The following is a 19,010-nucleotide window of genomic DNA, read 5'->3' as shown; positions in this document are numbered from 1 at the left end:
CCTATTATTTATTCTGTGGCGAAATTAATATTTTCTGTGGTAAGTCAACTCTTTGCGCCCATTGTTAGCATGTGTTTGTGTTAACGACGTTGCACCACACACACGCATACGACGAGAAACCTGCTTTAAAGCTGTAACGGTGCGGTGCGGTAGTATGTTACGGCTATTATCAACGCTTGCTTGCTTTTTTTTCATTACACTTTACTTATCTTATACGGAGTTACATAATATATATCTTTTCACATCACCAATTCGAAATAGTAGATTGTGTCACAAGGGAGCAAAAACATATTTACGGCGAGGGCGAAAATTGAATCCTGAATGAAGCGAAGGATTCTATAATAGAATCCCAAGAGTAACGAGGGATTCTAAAGTAGAATCCTGAGCATAGTGAGGGATTCAAGTGTGTTACGTCCAAGATGGAAATAATTTTGCTACCATGTGACACATACTGCTTTTCACATCACCTATGAGGTAATTATGATTTTTAAAAATATTATTTAAGCTAAAAAAATAATGTACACAGAAAGTAAAAATAGTGTCCTAGAACAGAAAAGTGTTACTTTGATCCCTACTAGGAAGCAGGGAAGAAGTGCCACTTTGATCCCTCCTAGCAGGGAAGAAAAACCCCTTTTTCGAATTGGCGATGTGAAAAAGGGGTTTTCATCAAAGTAACACTTTTCTGTTCTAGGACACTGTTTTAAAAAAAATTGCACTTTATTATTTTAGCTTAAATAATATTTTTAAACCTCATAATTACCTCATAGGTGATGTGAAAAGCAGTATGTGTCACATGGTAGCAAAATTATTTCCATCTTGGGCGTAACACACTTGAATCCCTCACTACGCTCAGGATTCTACTTTAGAATCCCTCGTTACTCTCGGGATTCTGTTATAGAATTCTTCGCTTCGTTTAGGATTCAATTCATTCATTTTATTTTAATAAAAAAGAAACATTGAAAGAGTAGTCGATAAAGCAGTCAAACACCGATAGATTATTAATATGTTGTAACTTGACATCACTAGTTTTGATCTCACATAGACAATTTACGCACACACTTGCATTTCATTTTTGGTCGCACTTTTAAAGCCTGACAGTTGTTCTTTGTCATCCTAGTTCTCCCAGGGGTCGTAGCACGGTACGCTTATCACACGCTTATCACCATGCCTGTCACGTTCTAACAAGTATGTGAGTGCGAAAGTGACGGACTTAGTGATAGGGGAACCATGCTGCGCGGGCAGGTAGCATTTACACGTCATTATGACGTCAGCGTCGTGATTATGACGTCATTATTACGTCATTATGACATCGCGGACGTCACTTTGCTACCTGGGCTGTGGAGCCGTCTATTTCTGACGTCACGTAAACGTGACAGAGTAGTTTGACGATGCATGTCATGTAATTGATGACACGGACAGTAAAAGTGTTAAGGCCGTTCCATCGGTTTGCCGCTATCACTGTCACATTTCGCAAGAAATAACGGGAAAGACCATGCGCGCCAAGTGTCAATTTTGATCGAATTTTGTCGATTTTTATTTATTTTAAAAACGTTGCCTTACAATATCGAAATTCGAAAGCGGTAAAATTACTATTAAAGTTAAGATTGTTTTTTCTTCATGTTTTTTGTTTATAGTGTCATATAATATAACCGAGTAAAATTGGATTAAAAGTCCTAGTTAGAGGTTACTTTGGGAATTAATTGTATCGAGCGAAGTGTCATAATTAGTGTATCGGAGCTTATAAACTAAAGAATATAACCAAGAACTACATATATTTTTTCCACGTCTACGAATATCAATGTCTCTTAGAAAAATATGATCATATAAGGAGAGTTTTCGCCTTCTGGTTCAGGGAACCGCCTTAACAAGGATGTATAAGTAGTTTTCAATTATTAGAAATCGTCACCTTTAATTTACAAGAACCAGTACATTGTTCTTGTAAATTATAGGTAACGATTTCTATTAACGCCAAGAATTGCACTGGTCGTTTATTAGTAGGTAAATTAAGAATATGTAGTATATTTATGTCTCATATTACTTAATCAGAAAAATTAACTTACAGGCAAACTATAAATACTTCCGTATAACGTGTTTGTAAATGTACCATAACAATGGGGTTGGCCGGTCGAAATAATTAGCAGATGGCGCCTGCATAGCTTGCCCTGTCAATCCCTAGAATTGTGTCAAATTTTTGTTTTTTTAATGCCCTGGATGCCAGCCCTAGCCAAATCTCATAGAAAAAGGGGCAAGCTATGATGGCGCCATCTCTGCAAACCTTTGACAGTTGCCAACCCCATTGATACGTTATGGATAAGTACTTCACTAGTGTAGCAAGTTTAATAGGAAATATGATCTTTCCATATTCTGAACGCATGTATAGTTAGATACCTCCTTTGAATTAAACGCATGGTTAGCATGTACTATATTATAAAAGTGTTAAAACGTACAGTGAGATGAGAATCACAATAATGTATGTCAGTGAAGCTGCTGCTATTCTATATGTATAAATAAAGATTAGTCGGTTTTCGTTCAAACTTCAAAAAACATATAAAGTTTGCTTAAGTATAGGATTTAATGGGGAGCATCGTCAAATGTTTTTTTTTTGTTAATCAAGCTTAACACAAAATAATTGAGTTGAAATATAACTATACCTACATATATTTCATTCACAGCCATAAACATTAAATTCAAGTTCTATTCTGTTTTCAATCGTAAAAAATAGCCGGGTACAGAGGCTCACTCAACCTAATTCCAACATGATAGAGGCGATATTGGGGCGACTGAGCCACTGTTCGAGCTGAACCACTGTTTCCTGCCCTACCCTACATAAAAGAAATTAATTTGTTAAAAACCTTCAATATCGTTTCTTTATAACTCGTTACCTAAGTAGTTTTTTTTTAACTTCTTCGGCTTCTTCGTTGCACTCTTTACAGTGGTCGTGGCCATTATGTAAACTTTTGAGCGACTCGCTTAAGGACACGTCGCCAATGTCGCCATTCCTCCCGTAGAGCTGCTTTCCGTGAGCATTGGCTTACTGTGGCCGATTTGGTCGGTCCATCTCATTCCTCTAGCCATGTCACCTCCCACTCTTTCTTGCACAAGTTGCACAACCAAACGTTATATGGATGTTTCGTCTCGACAACACATGACGCTACGATCCTTGGAAGATGGTTAAATTAGTTACCTTTGATTCCATTACATAGTTACATACAGGTCGACCTAATAAAAGCGTGTTAATATAACACAATTTGAAGTTATACTTAATCTAAAAGTTACATGAAAATATAGTTTGAGTAGGTAGGTATGTCCAGGATGCTCCTGGATGTAGGGAAGACAATCGCTTGTACCGCATCCAGATATTTCTTTAAGAGCCCATCACCTATGCACACTAGCTCCACTGCTAAATAATTGTGATTATTGAAATTTAGCGATACATACTTTAAAAAAAAATCTAAAAAAAAAGTAAAACCGACTTCAAACGGGAAAAATAAAATATTCCCTCGTTTTATATGCGCTAGCAAACTGATACGTTTGAAGTCGGTGCCAAGCCAAATCTTAAAAGCGTCAAGTTGCCGTCAAACCGAATGCCAACCCTGGTATAGTTTGATAAGAACAAAAGAACCAATATTGTAACTATTTAGCTTGGCACCGACTTCAAACGTATCAGTTTGCTAGCGCATATAAAACTAGATAATGTTTTATTTTTTCCCGTTTGAAGTCGGTTTTACTTTTTTTTAGATTAATTTATTTTTCCATTTTTAGTGTTTCTTCATCTGTCTGGTCCGTCTGTCTGGTCATCAAACTGTCACTAAACATTTTTGCACTTCGGGTAAGTTTCAAGGTCTGGATCTAAGCTATCAAGATTTGAGGACCTCATGGAACCCATCATCAGAACTAGACCTTAACACAAATGTTCCTTCAGAACTTACTTGTGCTTAACAAATATAACGAGGGGGACTTAAATCGCCAAAATTTAAATATGCGTTGTTAAAGATGCCTGTTCTGGTCATCATCAGTAGTTCCACTTCATCAAATGCTACAGTTTTGAATGAAAAAGCTTGGTTTGTTGATGAAAATACTAAAACCGATATATATATGCCTATATGATTTGAGGAGTTCCCTGGATTCCTAATGGATCCCATCATCAGAACTGGGTTTTGACAAAAACGGGACCAACTTGGGACTATACACATTCAAACAAAAAAACAATTTTCCCAATCGGTTCATTAATGACGGAGTTATGTGGTAACATACAAACAAAAAAAACGGTCGAATTGATAACCTCCTCCTTTTTTTAAAGTCGGTTAAAAATAAGGCGGCTAAGTACTGTATTTTGTATTTAAGTACCTTTTGAATACATTTTAATAGTTTTTACGTTGCTAGATTCGTCAATCTATGCGTCCAAAGTAAAATCGGCCTTTTTGTTTTGAGTTCATAGATCGACGAATCCAGCAACATAAAAACTAGTTTGATGTAGTCAAAAGGTACCTAACTTAAATACAAAATACAGTACGAAGTGGCCTCCTTTTTCGATGCTTATTCGATTACATTTATCAAATTTTGATATCGGATGCGCCCTTTTTCATAGCTATATTAGAGTTCAATGTGCTACATGCGAAGAGAGAAAAACCCCATTAAATATTCCTATTCTACTTGTAGACACTTTCTAAACATGTCTCTTGCATGGGTTGCATTTTTGACGAATTCATTCAACTTTTCGTGACGAGTCGATACCTAATTAAGATTACCCACATAGGTACCTACTTAAGTAGTTAAATGTTTACTTACATACTAAAGGTCATGTAAGCTAAACTTATTTGTCACAGTTCATGTAGTACATATGTTTAATATGCTAGAATTACTATTTTTATGCCACACGGTATCTAATGTATAGAAATATATTTATATTATAAAACATTTGGTCAAATAAATTGATGTAAAAGATTAGACGTCCAATTTTTGTTCACAAAAACCTGTGCCATTTCTAAATTAAAGATGATTGGTAAGACATTATGTTATACGTATAATATTATTGTATTTTATTATGTATTTGTATACCTATGCTTGGCATTTAGTAGGGTATACCTATATAAGCTCCTTACGATATTTTATATAATATTTGTTGACATTTAAGTGCTCTTTATTTCGTCTAATAGGTGGTACTGGTAGTACATACACAACCATTATTCAGCAATAGCGACGATTTGTAATGGAGTATTCCCATTTGTCCCCGCCTCATGTATGGCGGCGGTCACGTGGGGAGGGTATAAATAGGAATACTCCTTTGCAATTGTTATTAATTGCACAGTCAACGCTTTTATTATTTTACTGTAGTTTTTTTTTATTATAAACATTATAACCAAGAACAAGAACTTCGCTAGATCGGGAAGTGTATTAGATCAAAATGTCGTGATAGCTTATTGTACTTGTGTCGGTAAATTACTTACCTATACGAATGTGTAGGCTTAGCACCGGAGCACCGCGACAGTATCTCGCCCGCCAGATGGACTACCCGACCCTTTAATTAATACAGATAGAAAAAGTCGGGTAGTCTATCTCACGCGCGAGATTCTAAGCCCACTGGATGGATTATACTACCTAAAACGACACGCCACACTCTTATCTTCTACTTGGACAAATCACGTAAAATATCCATGATGTTCATCGAAAATTCGTAGTAACATAACTAGCTAATGCCTTTATCATATTTAAATTTATCGTTATATTCCTACGATTACGAGTATAGTATTTGAGACGTACAATGAGTAAATAGTATTAAAGAAGGTCTGACTTTGAAAAATGGCTACGAAGCAATTTGTTTCCAAGGTACCTTAATATTGTCCTATTTCAAATCTTGAACGTTTAAAACATTTTTAAATATTTTTCGATAAATTTATAATCTGCTCAGCATAAAAACACGCGAGTATCGCCTTTTGTTAGTAAAAAATTACAAGGAGTGGGGTGCGCCTTTGCGAAGGAATTGACCTAACTGGCTTGAAATAAACTACTTACGCCCGATATGCCCATCGAATGCATGCATATGTATTGTATAATGCCTTGGTCTTATGGTGTAGGTACCTATCGTTAGTACAATCGTTAAGTTCGCGCATGCCTATACTTCTTATATTTAGCGTTATTATAAAATTGAAGAGTTCTTGAGTTGTGTTATGAACAATAAACAGATTTCACTATTTCAGTTTTTTTTTTCAAAAATTTGTTAAGAACGCTCCTATAAAATATAGCACATCCTGAGTAATTTGAGACTCCTTATTCCTACAAACGAGCGTATTTTGCAAAATGCTTCCTTTTTCATTCAACATTACGACGTAACTATTAGTATTTATTCAATAACTGTTTACGTTTTTAAATAATCATTTCCTCAACTAGCGGCTGAAATAGTTAAAGTTTTCATTTTCTCTTTAAACCTAAAATAAATGAGTTTTCGTGGAAGTATTTTTCAAAATTTGCAGTGAGAACTAGTGAGAAGTGTCGTTTCGGTTGCCAATTTTGCAGTAAACAAGAATCATTAAATCATTTTTCAAAAAATTGTTAAGAACGCTCCTATAAAATATAGCACATCCTGAGTAATTTGAGACTCCTTATTCCTACAAACGAGCGTATTTTGCAAAATGCTTCCTTTTTCATTCAACATTACGACGTAACTATTAGTATTTATTCAAAAACTGTTTACGTTCTTAAATAATCATTTCCTAAACTAGCGGCTGAAATAGTTAAAGTTTGCATTTTCTCTTTTTAAACCTAAAATAAATGAGTTTTCGTGGAAGTATTTTTCAAAATTTGCAGTGAGAACTAGTGAGAAGTCTCGTTTCGGTTGCCAATTTTGCAGTAAACAAGAATCATTTGGTACATGAATGATTACAATCAAATTCACCATATCTTGTACAATTCAATTCACCATATCTTGCTGAAATGATTGAAAATTAAAGATTCATTTAAAAAAAATGATAAAATTCCTTCCGAGTTTTCTTCATTTTTTCGGTGAAAACAGGGTCGCATTATTTTTTTTTATCGCAAATTGTGCTTATATTTTGCCCTCAAAATAATATTATAGCAAACTCTATGTGAGCTGAACCCATAAAAAAAAATCATAAGTATAGGACCTATTTTGCAGTAAATTTAAATATTTTTAAAGGACGTATAAGTCACGCTGCACCGACGCTGCGCGCTCACTGCTCACTCTCTATGGAAGGTATAGACAGAGATTACCCTATCGTTCGCTACGGAACGAACGACTGGCATCTTGGCTAGGTACTCTAATGATCTGGAAAGCAAAACGCACACGGAACCCATTTCAGTGGCTAGCTACGGATTTGGTTTTAAGTGGTTTTAACGTAAACTGTAGGTACTAAACCCGAGTGCCTAGCCAAGATTCCAGTCGTTCGTTCCGAAGCGAACAATAGCGTAATCTCTCTCTAGCTCTCTTCCATATTAGTGCGATGGAGACAATTACGTTTCGTTTGCTACGGAGCGTAAACGGTTGGCATCTTGGCTAGGCACCCTGATCATTTGGAAAGCGAAAGACATACGGAACGCGTTTCTATTACCCATTTCAGAGGCCAGCTGCAGATTTGGTTTTAATGTAAACTATAGGTACCTAAACGGTTGGCATCTTGGCTAGGCACCCTGGTCATCTCTGGGTACAAGTATGTATATTTTATTAACATAATAAACTGAAATTACTACTACGTATGGTAGTAATAAAATAAAATAAAAGAGTGGCTATAACAATAAAAATAATGTTACTTGCTATTGAAATCGACAACGATCAAGATTATTCTTCTCTGCGTTCAAAACGCGTTATAGTTGCCGGCGCTCGCGTCCGCGCGTCAACGCCATCTATTGAGTGTTATTTCGTGAAATCGATAAACGCTCCAGGGAATAAGGGCTCTTAATATTTTATATGCTCAGTGATAGTAAATATCATCTAGTTTAAGTAATTAACATTCAATAAGCGATACTAATGTACGTTTTTAGTAGGAATTTTCATAATACTCAAAAACAGATTCCGGACAGGGTACGGAAGTAGTAATTTGAGCCTTTAAGTATTTTTAATTGTACCCTAAAAACAAATTAATCAGTGAATTAATGTTGATACCGGTGTGGAAGAGTACTTCTTTATGAAAAAAATAAATAAATGGTACGTATTATTTGATGCTATCCTGCGATTTTCATCTCGGTCAGAAAAATTCTTATATATATTACACATACATATTGACATATGATAGTGACGCGAGGTGAAGGACTTAAACTCGATACACTAGAGAGAATAACACAAACACATGATTGCACGATTTATAATTCATTATAGGTAATAATAATATCTAAAACATATTTTATAAAATTAGATATTACAAGTCTTACAGTCGCCATCGATAATATAGGTACATTTATAGATACAGGGTGCGGAATTTGCACTAACGCCTGGACAATATAGTCTTGTCCAGATCTTTATGAGCACCATGTTCACATCGATATATTTGATGAATAACAACTGTAATCCGGGCAATAGCTGTGAGCCTCTGGATCGATATACCCTAGCGACATCTTACGGTTGATGTCGCTAGGGTCTCCTACACCCATATAGTGGGAAGATTTGCTGACTATGGATGAGGTGTTGGTGGCCCAGTTGGCAAATGCTGGAGTATCGATCCAGAGGCCATGAGTTCAAGACTCACCCAAGGCAGTAATTTTTCTACTTTTAAATTTATCTAAGCTTAATAGCATCGTTCGCAGACGTTTCTGCTTGTTAAAAAATATTTTACTACATACAGTTATGACAGGCCAAATAGGAACTTCAATAGTATTTGTATTTGGTTATAGGTACAATTGTCTAAAAATATACCTACACGATTGTTAAGTGTACGATATCTTAGATACCAACTTACACAACCGAATTCATGATTTAAAAAAAAATCTATCACCTTTTCATACCTAAATGAAAAAGCCTGCAGGGAAAATATTCATCTCATTCACACGGTACACGGTATAGGTACTCGACAATATTACATCATACAATACCTACATTTGTTCCATTAGATTATTTAAAAACTCGTGGAAATTACGGCTCCTCGGAATCCATTCCAACCCAATATTACGAGTAGGCAGAGGTATGCTGACTATGTTGTAAGCTTTTATTTCAAGTAAAATAGGGGTAAACGAAAAATCTGCAGCATACTTATACATACATGTGTAGGTCGATGTGGTTTGAATGTAGATTGATCTAGGTGCCTATGAAATCAATGTAGCCTTACGTACTGCTTCAGACCCTTATTTCTACTCTTTACTTATCAAGTTACCTGCCATATTACACAATAGTTAAGTTTAACTATGTCTGTACAGGATTTTTTACACAATTTTACAAGGTTTTTGACAGAGGGGTATGTTACTGAAAGGCTAGTCCAGTTATCTATGGTCTAAGATGGTTTACAATATGTGCTAGTGCTGCACTCTGGCGGCAGAACATTGCAGTAATATCCCCTAAGTATTTACATTTTAAAAACATGCTTCTTTTACTGCCTAACTGTTTTGTTATGATATGGTAACATTTAGATAGTGAGTAGGTACCTACTTTCCATCCAAATATTTGGCTTTGAAATGCCAAACCAACTCTACAACCATATATATAGAACTAGCGACCCGCCCCAGCTTCGCACGGGTAAACCTTAATAAATTATATAGCTAAACCTTCCTTAAGAATCGCTCTATTGGTAGGTGAAAACTGCATGAAAATTTGTTAAGTAGTTATTGAGTTTATCGGGAACATACAGACACACAGATAGACGCGGTGGGGCGGGGGACTGCGTTTTATAATATATATGTATAGATATATATACCGTACAAAACTGAATTGGACAACTGGTAAGGATTACGTTGTACTTAATATACCTACGTAGGGCAGAAGTACGGGATTTGTTAGCCGTTTGTCTGGCTCGCATTTGGTCCAGGTCGCTGCTTGTCCAATTAGCGTTTGGTCCAATACGCAATTTGCCCAAAAATCCGGACCAAAACCGAATTGACTTATTAGCAGTTGGTCCCAATCGGAGTTCGCCATGTATGCATTTTGACATACTCGCTGCTCGCCTTAAATGCAATTAGCCCCATACGCAAATCGTCTTTTCCTTGTTCCACCTATCCCTACGTGGAACAGGCGATTCTTTTCGTCATTCCATTGAAGTAGTAGAAATAAAAATGTATCAAAGTTGCTTTGCTCCTTTTTCACTAACTTTATATACTATCGATAATATGGATTCCTGCAACAAAATCAGGTTAGGTACCTACTCGTATCTAGCAAGACGTTTTTACACGGTTTCAGATGTTAGAGCTAGGTAATATACAATCGTAAAGCACTGTTGTTGTAAGAAAGACTCATTTTGGCAAAACTGTTTACTTATTTTAACAAAACATAACTTAACATGTATCTTAACATCAACAAAAAAAAATCGGCTTTGTAACACCCTTGATATATTATGTTGTACACTTCCTTAACTTGTAAAACCATTTTAAGCTAGAAGGAAATTAAAACCAACTAGTATAACAGACTTGTAAGTTATGACAAAAACAATTGCAAATAAAAATAATCAACTTTTAAATAATGATTTAATACAATAACTAAAATTAATAACTGGCTGTTCGATTTGTTCTTGTAGTTTCGGAGCGCTTTCTCCCCCTCCAGCAATGCGTGCTTCTGCTTTCCTAGCTCGCCAAGAATGAGTAGTTTTGTGGCAGTTCTTATTTGTTCTTGTAGTTCCGGAGCGCTTACTCTTCCCCCCCCCCAGCAATGCGATATTAAAGAACTGCCACAAAACTACTCATTCTTGGCAGTCTGCTACTAAATCAATTCGGTCCGGATTTTAAGGCAAATTGCGTATTGGACCAAATGCTGATTGCACAAACAGCGACCTGGACCAAAGGATATCCTTGCACCGTTTTTGGCCAGTTTAAATTTGAATGTATATATATATGTATCATTTTAGTTTATATATAATAATTTTTAAGAAAAAAAAACCGACTTCAATGGGGGATGCCGTTGAAAGATGTCTTTGATGGTGCACTTATATTCCCGACAATGAACGGAAAAAGCATTAAACCGCCCACTTTTCTAGTAGCATTTCGTTTCTGTAAGGGTCACAAATCTAATCTAACCCACTTTTTTGATAGTAGTTTGGTTCTGCGAGGATCGCAGTTCAAACCTAACCTAACCCACTTTTCTAGTAGCATTTCCGGGTCCAGGTCTGGGTTCGGGTCCGGGTCTTAGTCCGGGTCCAGGTTCCAGGTTCAGGTTCAGGTCCAAGACCATGTCCAGATCCGAGTCCGGGTCCGTGTCCGGCTGTCCGGGTCTAAGTTTGAGTCCGTTTTCGGTCTGGGTCCGGGTCCGAGTCGGGGTACGGGTTCAAGTCCGGGTCTGAGTTCGGTCCGGGTCCGAGTCGGGGTCCATGTTCAGATCCGGGTCTGGGTCCGAGTCCGGGTCCCAGTTTGGTTCTGGGTCCATAGAGAACAAATCGCCAAACGGGAACGATATGTGTCGTTGAAGAGTTCCATTCTGATCATCATCAGCAGTTCCACTTCATCAAATGTCACTTTTTTAAATGTAAATGCTGGATTTGTTGACAAAAATACAAAATTCACTATATGTACCTATTATGCCTTTCACATTTGAGGAGTTCCCTCGGTTCGTCATGGATCCCATGATCAGAACTCGAGCTTGACAAAAATGTGTCTTGAAAACTTAACTTGCTCAACAAACATAACGAAGAGGACAAATCGCCAAACGTGAACTATGCGTCATTAAAGAGTTCCATTCTGATCCACTTCCACTTCATCAAATGTCACTTTTTAATTGAAAAAAAAAAAACAAAAAACCAACTGAATTGAGAACCTCCTCCTTTTGAAATCATGAAGTCGATTAAAAAAACGATTACATTCAAATAATATTTTTTTTTAGTTTTGAAAGATTGGAGTTTTTGATAAATAAATTGATTATATCGTGTATTAAGACCATAAATGGCCACAAAGGGTACAGTGGCCACACACGGTAGGGTCGGTAGGTACCTTCTATCCTACTCGTAGGAGGTACATACATTACATTACCGACAAAAATTTAGGCAGGTATAAAACCTAATTGCTAAAACATAAGTACCTTATTATCACTTAATTTCAACATACATAGGTACCTAGTTTAGAGTGTAGTTTCTCACAGAATACTAGTAAATGCAACTTCGGCTTAGGGCAACATATCCCTTTGACCCTTGCGTGTATAATCACATGTTTTCTAGAAACTAATACGAGGATGACATCTTTACCGTTGCATCGGCGACCCATTGCAGTTAGCGAATTTAAACATGATAAAATGATCACTAGTAGGCCACCAAACGAAGGAAATACAGGGGATTTGGCATACTTGTAGGGAATGGTGTATTAAACAAGATACTAAAAGTACCCGTGACTGGGGGTGAAGCTAACGGGTAGGGGGGTTTTAGGTTCCCTGTTTACGAGTTATTTACGAAAAACTATAAAAAGGGACACTAAGCCCCCCCCCCCCCCCCTTGTTTAGTGGCCTATAGGTAGGTATATAGTTATGAGCAATGCAGGCAGGATTCAACTGTTTGTATATAACTTAAACTCTCGTATTTGCCGATTTTAATGATTTAGCCTGATATCTAGTCTTACTCTCCTTGAATCTGGGACAGGAATGCAATAAACTTTTTGATAGGTATACCTATGTTTGTACCCAGATTACTTTTTACTAATATCTCCTATAACGCCGTGGTTAACATGTCGAATTCGCTGTTTCTTAGTAGCACAATTATCTATCTATCATTGTTAATAGTTTAATAGTAGCATAATATAATAAATAAGTATTTTGATAATTGTAACTAAGGCTTAAATAACTTAGTACATTCAGCAGCAGAAGTTGCTAAGCGGGCGAGGTGTTCAAAATTACCTTGACACGCTCTTATTCTTAACAATAAAGTCGCGTCAAGATCATTTTAAACACCTCGCCCGCTTAGCAATTTCTGCTGCTGACTGTATAAACTAATTATGAAACAGACTGCTACGTAGTAGGTAGTTATTTGGCAAGCAAGGCTACGCACAGCCAAGCTCATACAATGCGAATTCTTCCGCAGGCATAAGACCTGCTTTACGGCACACCGTATCGGCGGGCATTTCCTGTCTATTCTAACACTCACTCAAAAACTCCACTAGGAATATGCTTTTATTATGTCGAAAACTGCGTCTTTCGTGCCGAAAATGAGCGCAAATAGCCCAAATATGAGCACTAGAATGTTTTTCCAAATTAAAAATTTGCCAGGACCGAAGCCGATGTCCCAGTAGGTGATAACCTCAATGAACGCCGGCGCTATCAGGCCCAGAATGGAGAAGCAGAAAGCGCCGATGACGCCCATGAAGGGGCCTATCGTGGGCACCGCCACGGCCAGCATCACGCACAGAGTCACCATGATAGTGCGCATCACGTAGTCGGCCAGGTCTGGCCGCTTCGTGAACTTATCCTTGATGCAGCTCCACATTATGTCTACGCACACGAAGAATTGCAGCCCGAACGTGCAGTATACTGCTATGGCGATCGAGATTTTCACAATTTGGGCAGGACTGTAACAAATAAGAATAAATTTTCATATTAGATTATCATCTAGTTTGGTCTAGAGACCGTCTTTTGAGCGTCGTCGTCTACTTAGTCAGCGCTATGGAAAATGGTGTCGCTGCGCAGTTGCACCAACGTTGCGTCGAGCAGCAGCCATAGCATAGCGTTGACTAGACGCCGACGCTCTGGAGACGCTAGTGTGGGGGGTATCTTAGCTTTATAAAGGATGGTTGCACACCCGATATCTGAGTAACTGCCCCTTGATGCAATACCATGATGTCACATCATGATATTGCAATTTTGTCTACTTTATCACACCCCACACCATGGAGACTGTATAAAGGAGCCAAATCTCTATGTATGAAAAGTGTCCATCAAAAAACAGTAATTAGGCGGCGCCATCATACACAGAAATACTACCAAAAACAACCTACGTAATTTGGTCGGGTTATTTGTTGCCTTATATGGTTCATGTTATATTCATGTCCCAGAGTCTAACTAGCGCCACCGGAGAGATTAGGAACTATTATTTAAAGCTTAACGCGGTCACTTTTACAACAATTCTGCCATAAGAGATTGCGATCCTTTCTATACCATCCATACCCCACACTATTGTGGTGTCACGGAAAAAAGCCATCCCACTTTACTTGCAGGGAAGTTTTTTATGTATACCCATTCAAAATTGCAGCCTTCTAGCATACCTAACTATCACATCGACGAAAAACAATCGGCGAAAAATTTAAATATTCTTTGACGTTGACTGGTACTACCTTAGAGCATTTTGGTACCAACTATCGCTTTAAAAATGGCATAAGTAGTATAGATATCCTATATAGGTACAATCGGCGAGATTATACAATAATACTAACAAAGTAATTAATATTCATCCCACGACCTACAGAGAGTGTAAAAAGAAATTTCTAGACTGGATCAAAACAAAAACCTACACTGAAAACCTCCTCGTAAATTGTATCTCGTAAATTTTCATATTTCATATATTTCATATATCTTTATTGCGATCATGTTCATTACAGAGGATGGTACAAAACATTTTCCTATGTACCACAACAATGTTTAAATGTAAAATGTATCCACGAATGCAGTGTCGATACAAACCCGATAGAGTTTCACGGCACTTTTCTGTCTGATGTAATGTAAGATTTTAATATAGAATAAATAATAATAATAATAATTTTGAAGTAGGTACATGATACCCCGTTAGGGCACTGCAACAATCTTAATACTAGGTACTGAACTATTTACAAATAATACATTATTGAACTAGGAAATTGCTAAATAAATTATGATAATAAACAAAACTTTGGTTAAATGTCATTCATATTGCATTATTACTCATTTATAATTATATATTTAATTCATCATATAAGCCCAACAATAATAAATAATAACATGAAATAAAAATAAAAATAATTAATTCTTTGGACTGATATTGCATTTATTGCATTATATCTATTGCATTTCTGATAAAAAATCCTCGACTGTATAATATGCCTTTCGTATTAAAATTGATTTCAGTTTGTTAATAAATGATTGCGTTTTTTGTTCATTAGTTACACTTTTTGGTAATTGGTTATAAATTATCACAGATCTATAGTGAGGGCTATTTCTAAACATTTGTAGATTTGGTTTTGCTGGCAACAATAATTTATCCTGTCTTCGGGCACTTTTAACATGTTCGTACAAGGTAATATGTTTTCTAACAACAATGGCAGTTTCTAATATGTAGAGACAGGGGAGGGTGAGCATATTTTCTTTAATAAAGAGTTCTTTGCATCCAGCTCGTTTGCGCACGTTTACAATTATTGGAAGGCACTTCTTTTGGCTTACGAAAAGACTGTGAGCTTCTGAGCTGTGTCCCCATAAAATAATGCCATATTTCAGCCAAGAGTAGGCATAAGCATAATATGCAGATTTGGCGCATTCAGCGTGTGTATTCGATTTCAGTAAATTTAAGGCAAAAATGAATTGGGATAGTTTTGATTTTATCATTGAAATATGCTCTTGCCAGTTTAACGAAGTATCGACAGTGATACCCAGAAGCTTGAAATGCTTTACTTCCTCTATATTTAAAGTATTAGTTACTGTAGATAGGTCTAGGGGTTCCTTTTGGTAAGGATGAAATTGTATAATTTTTGTTTTAAGGTTATTAATTTCCAGATTATGATTTGAGAGCCATGAAGTCGTGTTGTGATACGATTCTATAACTTTATTTGCGTCGCTTGAATGCTGGCAATCAAAAAGGAAGGACACATCGTCAGCATACAATATATTTAAATTGTTTGTCGATTTTGGCAGATTATTGATATAAATAATAAAAAGTAAACATCCGATCACGCTGCCCTGAGGGATAGAGCAGTTCGTTACTTTCATGTTTGATTGCACTAAAGTTAGTTGGTTACTTTGCTCGTCAAAGTCCGGTAACTGCACGTATTGTTTTCTGTCGCTGAGGTACGATTTTAGCCAGCCGTAAGCGTTACCTCGTATGCCGTATGTAATTTTACTACTTAAGTGATTGTTAATAATAATGTACACACAGTCATACACACACACACACACACACACACACACACACACAAACTTGGATCTTGTATGTTATACCATTTAATATAATTTACTGTCTTTATCTACACACATATCATAAACTCTCTCATAAATGCCTTCAAAATTCGTAAATACTAATGGCCAACATTAAGACTAAACTGTTTTGTTACAGCAAATTTTTTATCTGTGAAAATGTTATTATTGCTAAATAATAACATCGATTTCGATAATATTATTTTATTCAAAATTCGAACATCTCTGAAAAACAAAGAAATTTGATTTGACCTCTATTCTAATATCAGTCGAGATGACGTTTTATTCGAAATGAAATGCCAATTGCATACAATTTTGACAAATCTCGCTTGTTAGTTGGTATCGAACGATATGGCAATCGACCCCCACTCTAGTTTGTCTCTGAATTAAAGATTACGGAAAAATAATAAAAAAAAACCGACTTCAATGGGGGATGCCGCTGAAAGTTTACTTATTGTTGAAGGTTTACTCTTAGATTCCAGACAATAAAACGAAAAAGACAGCATCTTTTGCCTAATTATCCTAATCCATATTTTGCCTAATTTTGCCTAATTATTATAATATTGCCTAATAATGTAGAAAAGGACGTTTAACCACCCACTTTTCTAGTAGCATTTCGTTTTTGTAAGGGTCGCAGTTCTAACCTAACCTAACCCACTTTTCTAGTAGCATTTCCGGGTCCGGGTCTGGGTCCGGATCCGAGTCCGGGTCCGTGTCCGGCTGTCCGGGTCCAAGTTTGGGTCAGAGTTCGGTCCGGGTCTGGATCCGAGTTGGGGTCCATGTCCAGACCCGGGTCCGGGTCCGAGTCCGGGTCCAAGTTTGGGTCAGGGTCCATAAGGAAGAGAACAAATCGCCAAACGTGAACTATGTGTCATTGAAGAGTTCCATTCTGATCATCATCAGCAGTTCCACTTCATCAAATGTCATTTTTTTTAAATGTAAATGCTGGATTTGTTGATGAAAATACAAAAATCACAATATGTATGCCTTTCACATTTGAGGAGTTCCATCGGTTCCTCATGGGTCTCATCATCAGAACTCGAGCTTGACAAAAATATGTCTTAAAAACTTAAGTTGCTTAACAAACATAAAGAAGAGGAGAAATCGCCAAACGTAAACTATGCGTCATTAAAGAGTTCCATTCTGATCATCATCTGCAGTTCCACTTCATCAAATGTCACTTTTTAAAATGGAAATGCTGGATTTGTTGATAAAAATACAAAAATCACTATACGTATGCCTTTCACATTTGAGGAGTTCCCTCGATTCCTCATGGATCCCGTCATCAGAACTCGAGCTTGACAAAAATGTTTCTTGAAAACATAACTTGCTTAACAAACATAACGAAGAGGACAAATCGCCAAACGTGAACTATGCGTCATTAAAGAGTTCCGTTCTGATCATCATCAGCAGTTGCACTTCATCATCAAATGTCACTTTTTTAAATGTAAGTGCTTGATTTGTTGATGAAAATACTAAAATCACTATATGTATGCCTTTAACATTTGAGGAGTTCCCTCGATTCCTCATGGATCCCATCATCAGAACTGCGTTTTGACAAAAACGGGACCAATCTGTTGAAAATTCTTTTTTTGATTGTAAGTATATACAATCAAAAAAAGAATTTTCAAAATCGGTCTAGAAATGACAGAGTTATGGAGTAACAATTAAAAAAAAAAAAAAAACAGAACCGAATTGATAACCTCCTCCTTTTGAAATCTTGAAGTCGGTTAAAAACAGCAAAAAAATCACGTTTGTTGTATGGGAGCCCCATTTAAATATTTATATTATTCTGTTTTTAATATTTGTTGTTATAGCGGCAACAGAAATACATCATCTGTGAAAATTTCGTCTATCTATCACGGTTCATGAGATACAGCCTGGTGACAGACAGACAGACGGACGGACAGACGGACAGCGGAGTCTTAGTAATAGGGTCCCGTTTTTACCCTTTGGGTACAACCCTAAAAAACTACGTATTCGTGACATGCGTGAAAAAGGTTTTATTTGACGTGCAGTTTATCTTTTAATTAGTTTGTAAGTAAAAAATAATTTGTTTTGTTGTTTTTAAAATTACTCTAGCAAAAGTTTCGTGTAAAATGTGCGATAAAGATATTTCGTAGACGCCACGTCATATCCGCGAATTCCGCCAAGGAGCAACTATGCCCCAATGTCAGCTGTAATATGAGGTTAGTGAATATATCATAGAAAGTTTATAATATGTGTGTAGATAAAGCAGTGTATGTAACTGTACATAATTAGGCATTAAAACACTCGTGTGATTCTATTATGAAACTCACTACGTTCGTTTCATAAACCCTCGAGTTTTTAATGCCTTTCTTTATGTAGCAGTCACATAAACTACTATTAACTGAATTATATTTTTTCTACTCGTCGAGTATAATCTGTGTATTACAACTTCATATGCAACACTACAACCTTACTTTTTTCAACGTTCTATAGTCTATGGCACTTCCGACTCAAGCATAAGAATTTTATCGATACGGTTTAGTCAATTATAAAAATTTTGAAAATAGAACTTCATACATTTCGATAAAATATTTCTCGATTCAATGCAAATTAGCCTAATTAAACACGCTGCTGCGTCGCATCTGCTTTGTGATTGGTTGGCCAACAAAAACATTTTATTTTATGTTGTAGTAGAAACAATTGCTTCATAGGTCAGAAACGCGCATGTGACACCCTTCATATAGCAACATCCATACCCTACGAAAACCGCTTAGCGTTGCTTGTTAGTTCCATAAGCTACGGTGACCAAAATAGAAAAAAAAAA

The 19,010-nt window shown here is 36.6% G+C and overlaps 1 protein-coding gene and 2 long non-coding RNA genes across 5 annotated transcripts in view; all 3 read right to left on the bottom strand.

Moving 5' to 3' along the window:
* LOC134754495 (uncharacterized) overlaps positions 1-19,010 on the bottom strand; it is a 400,626-nt gene that overhangs the window by 97,824 nt on the left and 283,792 nt on the right. The window lies entirely within an intron of this gene.
* LOC134754521 (uncharacterized) overlaps positions 8,300-19,010 on the bottom strand; it is an 82,689-nt gene continuing 71,978 nt past the window's right edge. The window contains exon 2 of the long non-coding RNA XR_010128926.1: positions 8,300-11,655. This is a non-coding gene — a long non-coding RNA (uncharacterized LOC134754521). The remainder of the gene's footprint in view (positions 11,656-19,010) is intronic.
* The window catches only part of LOC134754324 (proton-coupled amino acid transporter-like protein pathetic), a 46,943-nt gene continuing 41,036 nt past the window's right edge, over positions 13,104-19,010 (bottom strand). For both annotated transcript variants that reach the window (XM_063690588.1, XM_063690589.1), the window contains exon 9: positions 13,104-13,629. In XM_063690588.1, coding sequence (XP_063546658.1) covers positions 13,221-13,629 — 409 coding nt within the window. In that variant the 3' untranslated portion in view covers positions 13,104-13,220. The remainder of the gene's footprint in view (positions 13,630-19,010) is intronic.

This window comes from Cydia strobilella, chromosome Z (genome assembly GCF_947568885.1).
Source record: "Cydia strobilella chromosome Z, ilCydStro3.1, whole genome shotgun sequence".
NCBI classification, from domain to species: domain Eukaryota; kingdom Metazoa; phylum Arthropoda; class Insecta; order Lepidoptera; family Tortricidae; genus Cydia; species Cydia strobilella.
The sequence above is the reverse complement of the archived record's forward strand: the minus strand, read 5'-3'. Positions and strand labels throughout refer to the sequence as shown.